Source organism: Zalophus californianus, chromosome 11 (assembly GCF_009762305.2).
Source record: "Zalophus californianus isolate mZalCal1 chromosome 11, mZalCal1.pri.v2, whole genome shotgun sequence".
Taxonomy (NCBI): Eukaryota; Metazoa; Chordata; class Mammalia; order Carnivora; family Otariidae; genus Zalophus; species Zalophus californianus.
Window position 1 is genome coordinate 45,028,670 of NC_045605.1, and position 14,590 is coordinate 45,043,259.

A 14,590-nucleotide genomic window follows, 5' to 3' on the forward strand; every position below is an offset into this window, starting at 1 on the left:
CATTGTTTCTTAGAGTTAATGGCCCCTTCCTTATGCTTCCATACATACGTTTGACAATGCTTCTCTCTTCTTGTAACATGATGTTATTTGGAAAGTTTCATATTCTGAGACTTGTTTCTCAGAGTTAAGGATATGGCCCTTTCCTTACACTGCCACACGTAGATTTGAAACTGTTCCATCATCATGAAACAAGATGTTAGTATACAGTTGCATTCACCACAGGCTTGTATCTCAGAGTTAAGGGTATGGCACGTCCCTTATGCATCCACATACATTTGAAAACGCTCTCTTTAGGAAAGATGTTAGTAGAATGACAGTTTCTCAACAGTGCTTTTTCTAAGAGTATTTCTAATGAAATACTTCATTTTCTAAGACATAGGTTTTTTTTTAAGATTTTATTTATTTATTTGAGAAAGAGAGAGCCCGAGCTGGGGGAGGGGCAGAGGGCCAAGCAGACACCCTGCTCAGTGGAGAGCCCAATCCCAGGACCCCGAGATCATGACCTGGGCCTAAGGCACTGAGCCACCCTGGTGCCCCATAGCCACACTTTACATACTTGGTTGTCAAGGGACATTTCTATCACTGCAGAAAGTTCTTTGCGACAGTGTTATGCATGATCTGACAGAAGGCAGAATTCAGTACTTCACAAATCAGAAACACAACAGCAGTAGAGTTGAAAGGTCTCATTTATTACTGAACCAACCTACTGGTGCAGAGGCATAGTAACAGAGAAAAATCATTTCCCTGATAAAACATGTCTATGGCTAGGTAGGAAGGATGTTTACAGAGTGATAGAACACATGATCTTCACACAGCTTAATTAAATATGTGGTGCCAATTAGGTGTGTCATCTCATCATGTGTGATGTCTTACAGACCGAGCTTGGTTCTTCTCCAGTGCCTCCTCTTGGAGTTGTACCTGATTTTATTACCAGTTTTCATCCAAAACCACTGGGGAATGGGACAATTCTGCTTTTGTTTCTTGATCGCTTGATTCTCAAAGTCTTGTGAGAAGACATGGCAAGAAACAGTCAGCCACACAGCCGGATGGTGGCAAAAAAAAGTCCAAGAGATATGTTTATGCACCTTCCTTATGCTTTCCCAGACTTTTGAAAATGCTTCTATCTATAGGAAAGTTGTTAGTTGATAGACTGTTTCTCTACCATGTTTTTTCTTAGAGTTAAGTATATGGTATTCTCTTTATGCTTCAGTCAGTCAAACTACAGTCAGTTCTGGTGGAAACTTACCATTGGCAGGATATCTTCAGTGTATAAATGGACTAAAAAACATGTTTTGGAAAGGACATGTATTTGACTTTATTTATGGTGCCAAGTTGTCAATTGATACCTGATTGGTTAGAGGTAGAAAGATACTCATTTTGATTGTCTTCAGGAACACGGACAGTCTCTTTTTGTTTTCTCAAACAGCTACACTTTGCAGGCTGCCTCAGTGAAATCAAATCAGACTTCTCTTTTCACCACGGCAAATTAGTTAACTATTCACTCAAGCTATATGTTCATCACTGTATTCTGCTTCATGATGGTTATTTCATTTTACATTTTATATTTAAAAAATGACTATAGTTTGAGAAAAAAGTAAATCATAGAAATGTACCTTTTGACAGTAAAATTTTACTAAACAATCTCATCAAATTTCAGTAGAATTTGTCTTTCAACATCATAGCCTTTTTAATGTTAATGACAACAGTAACTTACGAATTAAAATGTTTTTCTTTTAAGCAAACAGGAAAATATTATAAACATAATTTCTAAATAAAGAAAATGAGGGGCAGGAAGCAGTGCTTTCTTCACTGCTATAATACTTCATTTTTAAAAGTAAACACAATACCAATTGTCATTTTGATTCCAGTGAATAAAAACTTAAAACTTAATTTATTAATGAATTTTGAAGTCTGAAACCAAAATGATGCCTTAACAGTGTTGTCTAATAGACAAGTCAATTCCAAAAAGTTAATCACAATGCAGAAATTTGACCTAATTAAAGTGGCTCTCTCTGTTACTATGGTACCAGAGTCTGTCGTTTTGTTGGGTTTCAATTTGCCATTACCAAGGATAGGATTACACGTAAATAGAAATATACAGGGCTTGATGAAATGGAATATGGAGGATTAAGCATTTTTAAAGTCTGGGTTATAATCCTTGTTGCAACACAGGTTCTACTGTATAATTAATTTACAATGGCCCAAAACTTTTCAGCATCAAAATGATATTAAAAAAATATACCATCATCCCTATTTGTTATATTAACTGTAGACATCATAACCAATTAAGCCTTTTATTAACTTAGAAAAGTATAACTTTTCCCTGAAAAACTCTAAGGAGTAATCATATTTTAATCACAGCTGTCCTGAACTCATAATCAATAGTGACTACATTCTGTCACTTCTTTATTCTAACAGGAATAAAAATGGTGACAATAAGTTTTTGAAAAGAGGCTAGAGAACCTGAATCCCATTAGTGATGAAATGGACTTTTTAACAACCACCATATTGTTATATTGTTTGTAGTTGTAAAATATCCATTGTGTACGTGGAACGGTCGAGAGGGCACAAAATGACAAACTTGCCAAAACTACTTTTGATCCCTTCTAAATCTACAATGGGAGACAACCTTAGCCATGAAGAATTCCGTCCTTATAAATGAAAACAAAACAAATACTATAAACCCACGAGAGGTTTAGAAGCAACCTCATTTGCTTTTAAATATTCAAGTGTAATGCTTCTGCAAAAGATTAAAACATACATTTCGACTGTATCAGGTATGTCAATTTCCATTTACTCCCAACCTGCCATTAGTACAGAGGTTCACTGGGCTGCCAGACAGCCCAACTCATCATGGGAGAGAGATGAAGTTATCAGCAGAAGAAGACATGGATACCACAGCATTTATTCAAACAGCATAAGACCCGTCTTTGCATCCCTGAAGTAAGAATGGCCACTTTCTTCAATTAAATTGCTTTATACTAAAGCAGCATTGTCTGTGAAGAGTTACTTCATATCCATACATTTAACTACTATAGTTACCAATTCAAAAGTAAAAAAAAATACAGACCAAATCCATGTACCCGTGATCCTAACACATAGAAATACTCTTAGTTTTAACCAAGAATTATATTGGAATGAACTAAAAACATCTTTTAAAGTAATTTTAAGTATACTCTTATTTGTTACTACATTTCTACATAGATTATTTAAGGTTGCTTGTGGACATAACTTAATCAATAATACAGCATCATGTCAACCACTACAGCGACCCAGAATCAGATTCTGGCTACGGAAGGGCACTTAATTATTAAGCAACACCTTCCTAAAAAGCTTCTGTACTTCTGATTGGTAAGAAAAACAAAGAGCATCTCTCATTGAAATAACACTGAAGTTCAAGCTCAAGACTCCGTCTTTGTGATTCAACATAATTAACTCTTCAGAAGAAAATAATGAAACATTAGGTCACATTAATAAATTACAGTCATCTTCAAGAAAACTCAATGGGCAACTCTGGTGTTACAGTCGTATATCTTGGATCCAACCTAGGGATAAAATCCTGAAAGTGTTTAGATGCACCAGTACCAAAAACATCAAGGACTTTTCGGTTCATGACAGCAAATCTGCAAAACAGAGGACACAATGAACAAGTATTTAATGAAGTTCATAAAATATGATGATTCACTTGACATGTCTTTCGTGGAATGGGAAAACACAAAAGACTGACATGACAAAAGACTCAATGGCAGATTCAAAATTCATACTGATCCCCTACCTCAAGACTACTGTCTCATATTTTCTTTAAAGAGATAATAATCCCCAGACCTGAAACCCCAGAGACCCCCAGGAGCCCCTCTCAAGTTCTTTCCACTAGATTATGTCAAATAGAAAAACAGGTTCATTATATTTTTTCTGATGAACAAAATCACAGGAAATAAATAAATGACTGAGCTTAATGTTACCAATGAGGCAAAGGTATTAAATGTAAATTTCTTTCATAATTGACATTTTGATGCCTCACAATCCACAGAAAACACATCGAAATGTGCAAGCCATGATTAAAGGGAAAACAGCATATAGGTTTTCAAATTTCTTTCTTTCTTTATTTATTGTTTGGTTTTCAAATTTCTAATAGACACAACAAAGTAAAAGCACACCCTCGTTTTATCCATCGCCTAACTTAAAAGAGAAAAAAAAAATTAAAAAGACACATATCGAGCTAATGTGCAGGAGGAACCTGTGTCTCTATGCCTGATCCCAAGCATTTCTTCTGGGGAGAAGAATGAATTTAGTTTTGAGCCCTTTGGCCATCGTCACTACTCCAAGAACAATAAATGTAACTTTCAGTGCCTTTCCAAAGTAAGTTCCCTTCCAAAATAATCAACTGGTTAAGCTCATTAATGGGCAAAAAACTAAATGACACAGAAATAGAAAATTAACTAATAATAACATAAAGGACACACAGAAATCATGGCTAAGAGGAAGAATGCTGCAGCCAGACTGCCTGGCTCATATCCCACAGCACCTTCATCTGCTGTGTGACTCTGGCAAGCTAGCTCACCTCTCTGTGCACCTCAGTTGACTCCCATATAAAATCAGGATCTTAAAAGTACTTATCTCATAGAGCTATTTTAAGGATTAAACACATATGCATGTACACCTGTGTTGTATGGGTATGTGTGGGTATCTTAAAACCATATCTGGGACACAGTAAGCACTATACAACTGTTTGCTATTAAAACTATGAATGATAGTAATATTAATAACAGCTGCAATTTAGTGCTTACTAGGTGCTAAGTGCTATTACAAACATCTCGGTTTTCCCACAACCATACAAAGAATATATTACTGTTTCCAGTAGAGAGAGAGAAACAGAGGCTCATGAGGGTAAACAACTTTCCTATGAGTGACACAGCTAAAGGTTATCAGAGCCAGAGTCAAACCTAAGTCTGTCTGACTCCAAAGTCCACAGTCTGTGAGGTCAAGCTGTGTCCCAAAGAATTAGATTAACATCAGAAAATGCTAAGAAAAACAATGAAGGACAGAATAATAAAGGAAGAGGAAATTATGCTTATAATACCAAGAAAGAATAGGATTATTTTTCCCCAAATGGAAATCATTTAATTATTTAGGCAAGATTTCTAATAAATCTGCTTAGTAAGTATTTTTAATCAAAAAGAAGAGATCAAAGACTTTAAAAGTGAGACACAAGTGTGTTATGCAGCAACTAATGAGCAATTTTCAGATCAATACAGCATTTTCCTACAACATTGAAAACATCTAAAATAATACAGGGAAAAGAAGTCTATTGTTCACTAAAAGAAGGCCCCACGTCATTCTTGTTAAGTTGGTCATATTTGCTTTATACCTAAGAGGACTACTTTACCACTGAAAGAATATTCCCTCAAAAAGATGGAAAGATTCAAAATCTATTTTGTGGCAACTGCTCATTTTCTATGGTCAGTTACGTCTCTGTCACTTACTTGCCCTTGGTGAGCCTTAAAAGGAACTTCCAGTAAGACGGCCGCAAGGTCTGAACTTCCATGACAGCCTAAGGTTAGAACATTCAGTTTGAGAATTCTTTTAGTCAATAGGAAATATGATTAGTTGTATTAGGCAACAGAGCATTTTTATCTTATTTTTATTGCTCACTGTATTTTAAAAACAACAGTGATGATGATACAGAAATATGTATTTAAGTTGATTAACTATCGAGAATCTTTGTAAATATGCCCTCAAATAAGAATACTGCTTGTGAAATAATAATTGAGTTAAGCTATTATTATTAGGAAAGCATTTATTGAATACTCATTAGAGAGCTGGCACTTCACTAGTTATGAGTTTATCAACCTGGCAGCATTACTCTGAAAAAGTGCAAATGAAAGTCGTTCCCCAAATTTTGCAATAGCCCTAAAACCATTAACATCAATAGATGATTACAGAATTTAAAGAAATTGAACAATGCTTCTAATAAACTAGACTCCACCCCCATCTTTACTGCCTGAGTAATACTGGGGAAATGCAATTATTCTTATTTATGCTCATGGTATCTTCCTTCTTCTAGAAGTTTACTTCAACTGGGCATTCTAGCCAAGGTACTAGAGTAATCATTTACCTATAAATTGCACTCTATTTAAACATAAAAATTATTGTGTTCAGAAAACATGGGTTGGTCCATTAAGTTAACATGTTTAATGATTTGAAACTTGCAAGCTATCTTGGTAAAAAAAATTAAAATAAAAAATAAAACAATAGAAATGTTCCCAGGCCTTTATTTCCCCCCATTGGTTTAATATACAGAAATAGAAATAATTTTATTTCTCATTTCAGAAAGCTATACTTACTGCCTGGAAGCAAATTGCTGTAGAGATGGAATAGATGATCGTATCTGCATGGGGAAAATAGGGAACCTTTCCTGCTTCAATGCCTTTGAAATACATTGTCTGGAAGGAAAAACAAATATAATCCAAAATTTATTAAAAACACACACACACACAACTTTAAACAGCATTAACAATACAGTGGATCAATATACTCACTCCCTGTCTACAACTATTTTTTCTACCTTCCAAATACTAATTATCCTTTCAGAGCTCAAATTACAGGTCGTATGCTCCATGACAGAGTTAAGTGTCAGCCCTTTCCTTCCCGCCTTCCTTCACCCAAAACCTGAGATACCAGTAATAATACTTTTCTGTGAAATTCAGTAACTTTTTATTGCTCCTTCTTTTATATCATTTATTCTTCAATGCTTTTTGTATAATGCTTTTGTATAATGCTCAGGTCCTCCCTTCCCTGCCACATATATTCACTTATTCACTCAGTCACTCATTCATTCAACATTTAATTAACTACATGCTGGGCACTAAGCTAGGAGCTTGGGATTTAAAAATGAATACAATAACATCTAAGTTGGTGCATAACAGAAATAACTAATGCACTTAGATGTATAACTATGTATATATATTTTGTGTGTATTTTTTTTTTTTTTTTGGCCCCTGAGGAGGGAGCAAACTACTCTGTCTAGGACAAAGGACCAAAGAGAATTTCAGAAATGACTACATTTGGGTAGTGCTTCTCAAACCACCTGCAGTGAAGAAACATTTTTTTTTAATTCCAGTTGTCATGGCTTGATGCTTTTATAATGCAATAAAAATAAATTACTAGAAAAATAAATTTTAAAAATACAAAATTGAACCAAATTTTCACTCTTATATTCAAAAGACAAATTACTCTGTCAAGTTGCTATAGAAGTTTCCAAATGCTTGTTCTCAATTTCTATACTTATTTCGTCCTGAACTGATAACAAAGAGTTCCTGGACTAGCACTAGTCTGCTGACTACGCTTCTAATAGTGTTGCCTCCTAAGAGGCACAAGAGAGAAAAAGCAGGGGTAATAAGCACACGGTACAAGCACATGGGTAAAAGCACATGATACATATGGGGAAGGACTAGCCAATTTATATGGGTAGAACATGGAGTAATTCATAGCAATGGTTTCTCTGAAACATGGGAAAGCTAAAGCAGGACTAGTAAGAAAAGTGGAAAACCATGTTACAATCAGGTGGAGGAAGGTTCAAGAAGACATGGGTGGTCCATGAATGAAAGAACATGAAATGATTTTTCCCCAAAAAAGTTGTCTATACAGCTGGTTTTTTAATTTAAAATTCATTATATAATAACACAGCATTTTAATAAAAAATTCACTTCAATCTGTAAGATAATGTACAGAGTTATAATCTACTTAGGAAGGAACATATACATGGGCCACTATTTTGAAAATACTATACAGTATATTACAAGGTACAGGTATATTGTGTATTCATGTTGACAAAAATGAAATTCAGATGTGGTAGAATGGCATCATAGAAACATGTGAAACAGGTATCTCTTGATATATGGAATAACTGTTTTCCTAATTTCTTATAATAAAACTTATCTATTGAACCAGATTCTAAGTTAATGAAGGGGGGGACCATATCCAATACTTCTATATGCTTACCAGCACCTAGTACAGTAATGGGAACATAATAAATATTCAATAAATACGTATATCTTGGAAATAATTTTTTCCAAGAAAAAAGTTGTCTAGTCAGCTGACTTTTAATATTCATTATTATAGTAATGCAGCATTTTAATATAAAATTAACTTCAATCATAGAAAAATGATTGCCTATTACACCATAGTCATTAATTCCACAAAGGACACAGTAAGTTTAAATTTATAATTTTCTGGGGCACCTGGGTGGCTCAGTTGCTAAGCGTCTGCCTTTGGCTCAGGTCATGATCCCAGGGTCCTGGGATCGAGCCCATCAGGCTCCCTGTTTGGTGGGAAGCCTGCTTCTCCCTCTCCCATTCCCCCTGCTTGTGTTCCCTCTCTCACTGTGTCTCTCTCTGTCAAATAAACAAATCTCAAAAAAAAATTAATAAATTTGTAATTTTCTGAATTAAAAAAAATTCTTATCAGCACACTTTATACCCAGTTTCTTTGACCTGTTGATATAAGAAAACAGCTACGCCACTGCTTGGCTTAAAAAACTCTAGCCATTTAGGGAAGAAGCAGCTATAAAACACATCTTTTACAAACTAGATCTTGATATTGGATTTCCCCTGTGTCAAAGAATATATCTTTGCTAGCTTGGGGATATGTTCTTTCTCTCACTCTCCTTTTCCTCTCCATTAGCAAGCCCTGTCAAATCTATCTCCTAAACACACACCAAATTTCTGTATTTCTCTCCATCCCTACAAGCCACCCATCTCCTGCCTGAGACTAACTGTTCTCCCAGCCTCCATCTTGCCTCTAGTCTATTCCTTATATAATGGCCAGAATGTTTTTGTCTTCTTAAAACGCGAATTAAATAATTTCATTTCCATGCTTAAAACTCTCCAATGACTTCCAACTGCACTGAGAAAAATATCAAACTCTCTCTCTCTCTCACACACACACACACACACACACACACACGAATAAAGCAAATATGTAATTCCCTTAATGTCATTAGGGACACAGATTTTCAGTGAGGTAAAATTTTTAGAAAAATCAAACAAGTTAAATAAAAATCTGCAATCTTAACTTTTAATTAGAAATATCAATATGCTCATTATTTTCTCTTTCTCTAAAAAAAGGGTGTTGGGGGAGGGAAGGATTCTCTAGCTCTGTTCACTGGAAAGGCCAAGAACCCTTGGCTAGCTGGGGATCAAGAAACTTCTAGCACCCAAATTGAAGCCTCTAAGTACCATTTCCCACCAAAAGAAACTAGTGGTTAGTGCAAAAAAGGCTGATTCTGTGCCTGGGGCAGGAAATGTCCAAGATGAGCCTGGAACACCTTGTTTTATCACAAAGCAAGAAAGCTACCAGAGATACAGGCATTATGTAAAAAAGAAACAGGAGCAACTTGCAGAGGCTCTCATGGTCAAAATTAGGGCAATGACTGCAATGACTGGGTCAAAACAAATCAAATATGTTAAAATTCATATCTTCATAATGACACTTGAAAATAAAGACTCATAGGTCAAATTTTGCAGAATGCTAGAAACTAATTCATTCTGAACACCAGGAAATAAAGGGAAGTAATCAAGCATTTTATTTTCACTTTGTGAGGGAAAGTTCTTTTTATTTTTTTTTTATTTTTTTTATTGTTATGTTAATCACCATATATTACATCATTAGTTTTTGGTGCAGTGTTCCATGATTCATTGTTTGTTCATAACACCCAGTGCTCCATGCAGAACGTGCCCTCCTCAATACCCATCACCAGGCTAACCCATCCCCCTACCCCCCTCCCCTCTAGAACCCTCAGTTTGTTTTTCAGAGTCCATCATCTCTCATGGTTCGTCTCCCCCTCTGACATACTCCCCTTTTCTTCCTCTCCTGTTATCTTCCTCTTTTTCTTTTTTCTTAAAATATGTTGCGTTATTTGTTTCAGAAGTACAGATCTGTGATTCAACAGTCTTGCACAATTCACAGCGCTCACCATAGCACATACCCTCCCCAATATCTATCACCCAGCCACCCCATCCCTCCCACCCCCAACCACTCCAGTAACACTCAGTTTCTTTCCTGAGATTAAGAATTCCTCATATCAGTGAGGTCATGTGATACATGTCTTTCTCTGATTGACTTATTTCACTCAGCATAACACCCTCCAGTTCAAGTTCTTTTTAAAAAGAATTCCCACTAATAAGTACTAAGAAGAAACAACTGACCATTTTGCAACTCTCAATGAAATAATAAACCCTGGCAATGATTATTAATGGCTGCTAAAACAATTAAGTGAAAGCCTAATAGGGAGTCTTATGTTAGCTCTTTTTTAATATTTATATTAGCTCTATTAACACTGAGCCCACTGATCAATCTTAGCATCACAAAAAGGTAGACAACCAGACATTTCTGTGCTTCCTAATACGATGCAATGGGAATTCATATACACAGTAATTGTGAGCTATTTCTGTCCCCCTCCATCTCCTAAAAATTGAACCTGAATTGCTTAAGCCTCTAGATCTAATTAATAATTTACAGGAAATATGTGGGTTAAAGAAACATGTTAACACCACCAGTAAGGAGACAATCCGCAAAATCCAGAATGTGGGAATTCCACAGAACTAATAACCTAGATCTTTAACAAATAAATGGCAAGGAAAAGAAAGAGATGGGGGAGGAGAGTTGCTATTAAGAGACTTTGGATCCAATTAAAACAGAGATTGCAAAAAGACATCTGTTTGACAATCAGTGAGAATATAAGCTCTAACTGTATATATATTAATATTAAAGAATTATGAGGTTTTTTTAAATGTATGAAAATGGCATTTTGATTATACTTTGGTAGTACTATTGATCTATTTGTTTTTAAGGAGTCTTTAATCCTGAGTTGGAAGAACTGATATGATGTCTGGGATTTGTTTCAAAAAAATTCAGTACTTCTGAGGTTGGGGCAGTCGAGATGGAATGAGATTGGTCAAATGCTATTAACTGTTGAAGCTGTATAATGGGTACATGAGGGTTAGTTACTTTATTCTTTCTACACTTGTATATATTTGAAAATAACACACATAAAGAGAGAAGAAAAAATGGGAGAACTGACTTTGTAAATACTTTTATAAAACTGACGTGCTCTTGTAAATTGGGATATATATTTGCTGCTAAACCAGCTAGAAAAGCCCTATATCCTTTGGAAATATATGTACATAGAGATGTTTGCTTACCTCCACCAATTTGGAAGCTAAATACATGGAAATTGTTGTGCTTTTATAAAACATCATTGATACTCCTGCCAAAAATCCTGAAACAACAAATACAGCAAAGCATCAAATCTTGAAGTATTTGTTAGTAAGTCACTCAGAAATGTCAAATCACTTAAGTAAGACAGAATTGATCTGCAGCACTGCCTTTTGTTATACAAAATCAAGGACGGGAATAGACTTGATGACATTAAAATGGGGTGAGTTTATGGGTATCATATATTTTTAAATTAAGAAATGGACTTTCAGAGTTAGGAACACACAGTTCTAATATACATATTAAAAGAAACTTTACATTCTAAATTTAACTTTAAAAACAACAGTTGTCTTGACAAATATAATGATTTTCAAAAATAATTTTTAAAGGCTACTGATATCATTTCTAAGTGGAAATATTTACTAATCTATTCTTTTAACAGCTCAAATTACTTTTAGTGCTATCATCACACTTCTCTCCATAGTAGTGTCTTTGTTCTATATATGGAAGACCAAGGCAGGGGAAGGCCTGAAATACTGCTAGCAGGTATATTACTAATAAATATCTGAAAATTTTCAATTTAACTTAAGTAGCATGTATGTTGCAACTTGTAGAAAATGTTAATCTCACGTTTTAATTTTTATGAAATTATTTAAGTTTCTAAAAAATAAAAAATATATTTTATTAAACTATGTGTCACAAGCCCATGGCAAAAACAGAATACTTTAAGAAATAGAACGCCTTTCCATTAGTCACAAAGTTTTTAAGTTTTATGTTCTTTTACGACACATTCCTTAGGATTTCTGGCCTGTAGCAGGGCAGATACCCAAATCACTATACTGCCAATTCAAAACACTTGATGGCAAGAATGCCTTGATAGGTTAAACTTTGCAAATATAAAATGTTTGGACTAGTGCCTCAATAGAGACTGTATTCCAGAGAAAGAGAGTTACACAGAAATCAGATGAATTTGGAAACTATTTCTGCATCATTCCTGCCACTGATTGATACAATAATAATAATTCTGTTTTATCATTGCTTTACCAGCTATAATAGCATGCAGTTCATCATCCAGGTTTCTGACCCAGCGCAGGAAGCAACTAGTACCCTGTATCAAGAAGAAAATGCAATGACTTCAGTTGTTTCATTTCTAGAAAAGGTGCATGTAACATCTATAATGAGTGAGTCACTAGCTGACTGTGGAGACAAATTGGTGATACTATCTAATTCAAACTAAATACATGATTGGGAAAATTATCAATAATAACCTACTATAAAGTTATTCTTCTGCGTAAACTCTATTAAGAAATTATACATAATATTTTTGTTGTCATGGCTTTTCAAAATGAAAGCATAAATTCTACTTTGCCTAGATGTAGAATCATTCCCACTCTAACAAGGAGAAAAGTTGGGTAAACTACAAATCTAAGCCAGAATTCTATCCTCAGAGAAAATATTTTTCAATATGAAGATGAAATAAAGACTTTTTGAGTGGATAAACACTGAGAAAATTCATCCCCTACAGACCTACATTACCAGAAATGTTAAAGGTAGTTTTGCAGGCCAAAGGAATATAATACCAGTTTAGATCTGTAAAAAGAAATGAGGAGCTCTGAAGATGGCAAAATGAAGATAAATTTAGAAGACATTTTTCAATATTGTTTATTTCTATAAAAATAAATTAACTCTAAATCAGTGGTCAGAAAACTATGGCCCACCAGCCAAATCTGACCTGTCACCTGTTTTTGTATGGTTCATGAGCTAAGAATGTTTTTATACTTCTCGATGGATGAAATAAATAAAAGAATAATATGCTGCAACAGGTCAAAATCTTATGAAATTCTAATTAAAGTCTGATAAAGTTTTATTAGAACATAGCTATGCTTGTTGATTTATATACTGTCTATGGCTGCTTTCACACTACAACTGCACAGCTGAGCAACCGTGACAGAGACCAAATACTGTCCGCAAAGTTTAAAACAGAAAACGTCTGGCCCTTTACAGAAAATGTTTTCTGACTCCTGGTCTAAAACAAAAATGGTAACAATGTATTGGGGGGGAGTTATAACACATGAAAAGATAAATGTATACCACAAAGGATGAGAAGGAGGAATCTGAAGTATAGTGTTGTAAGATTCTTACAATATACATGAAGTGGTATAGTATTCGAAAAAATTGATGGATTTAAAATGTTTATTATAAATGTTAAGGCAATCACTAAATTTAAAAAGAGATATAAATAGTAAGCCAAAAGCGAAGAATGAATACAAAAAATATTAAAAATTAATAAAAATAAAAAATAAAATATATAAATTAAAAAAAAGCCAGGAGGCAGAAAAAGAAAAAAAGGGGGGTAACAAATACAAAACTAGTAAGAAGTTAGCTTTAAACTAAACCATATCAAAAAGTACATTAAATGTAAATAGTCTAAACATACCAATTAATAGAGATTATCAAACTGTATAAAAAAGGAAGAACCAAATACATGTCATAAGAAATCAACCTTTAAGTCGAAGACATGGAAAGATTGAAGCAAAAGAATAGAAAAACTATGTATCAAATATAATCAATATCTTGCTCTGAGATATGCTGGATGGTGGAGAATAACCAACCTGGGATAAAAATGTTGGAGATAATCTACATGTAACACTTAAGAGTTTATGTTAAGAATAAATACAAACTCTATGACAGGAGAAATGAAAAAGAATATGAATATAAACATAACTGCCAATATTCTGTCCTATTAACTCTTGTGTATTCAAACACATCAGTAATGTTTCCTAGTCACACCATATTGAAAATATTTTCAATATTAGTAATAATTCATAAGAAGTAATTAAGTATAGTTTGTCATTTGTTACTCCTGTTCTCCTGTCCATTTGAAAATACTTCCCCCATACCTACCTTTTGTAAGTAAACTTTTACATAAAATGATACATAACCATCTTACCCAAAATGACTCCAGAATTCAAGTTTCCCAGCATTAATTTTTCTTAGTTTAAGAACAAGTGTGTGTATATGCATACAATTACCCTTAGTCAACACATTTTACCATCTGGAATCTACATTTAGATTTAGAATCTAAATTTTTGATGGTTAATAAAAGGTAATATGATTTATATATGAGTGACTCCCATTAAACAAAACACCATTACTTAAAATTTCAGAGTACTGTGTCATGGATGATCCCTACATAAGTGTTTAGGTGTGCACTTATACTTGTGTGGGTATGTTTATAGGAACATACAGAAAGGGGTGGAAGAATGTTCACTATGGTTCTTTGGGAGAGTGCAGTAGGAATAGTGAGTAGGACAAAGAAAAATCATAAGTCATTGCTTATATAAGTTACAAAAGAAAATCTTTACTGGCTCAAGTG

At 34.3% G+C, this 14,590-nt stretch overlaps 1 protein-coding gene across 2 annotated transcripts in view; it reads right to left on the reverse strand.

The window, feature by feature from the left end:
- Window positions 1-668: 668 nt before the first annotated feature.
- Window positions 669-14,590, reverse strand: part of TMEM135 (transmembrane protein 135) — a 279,591-nt gene continuing 265,669 nt past the window's right edge. For both annotated transcript variants that reach the window (XM_027580516.2, XM_027580515.2), the window contains 5 exons: window positions 12,259-12,322; window positions 11,202-11,278; window positions 6,345-6,443; window positions 5,484-5,551; window positions 669-3,623 (listed from right to left, as the gene is read on the reverse strand). In XM_027580516.2, coding sequence (XP_027436317.1) covers window positions 3,491-3,623; window positions 5,484-5,551; window positions 6,345-6,443; window positions 11,202-11,278; window positions 12,259-12,322 — 441 coding nt within the window. In that variant the 3' untranslated portion in view covers window positions 669-3,490. The remainder of the gene's footprint in view (window positions 3,624-5,483; window positions 5,552-6,344; window positions 6,444-11,201; window positions 11,279-12,258; window positions 12,323-14,590) is intronic.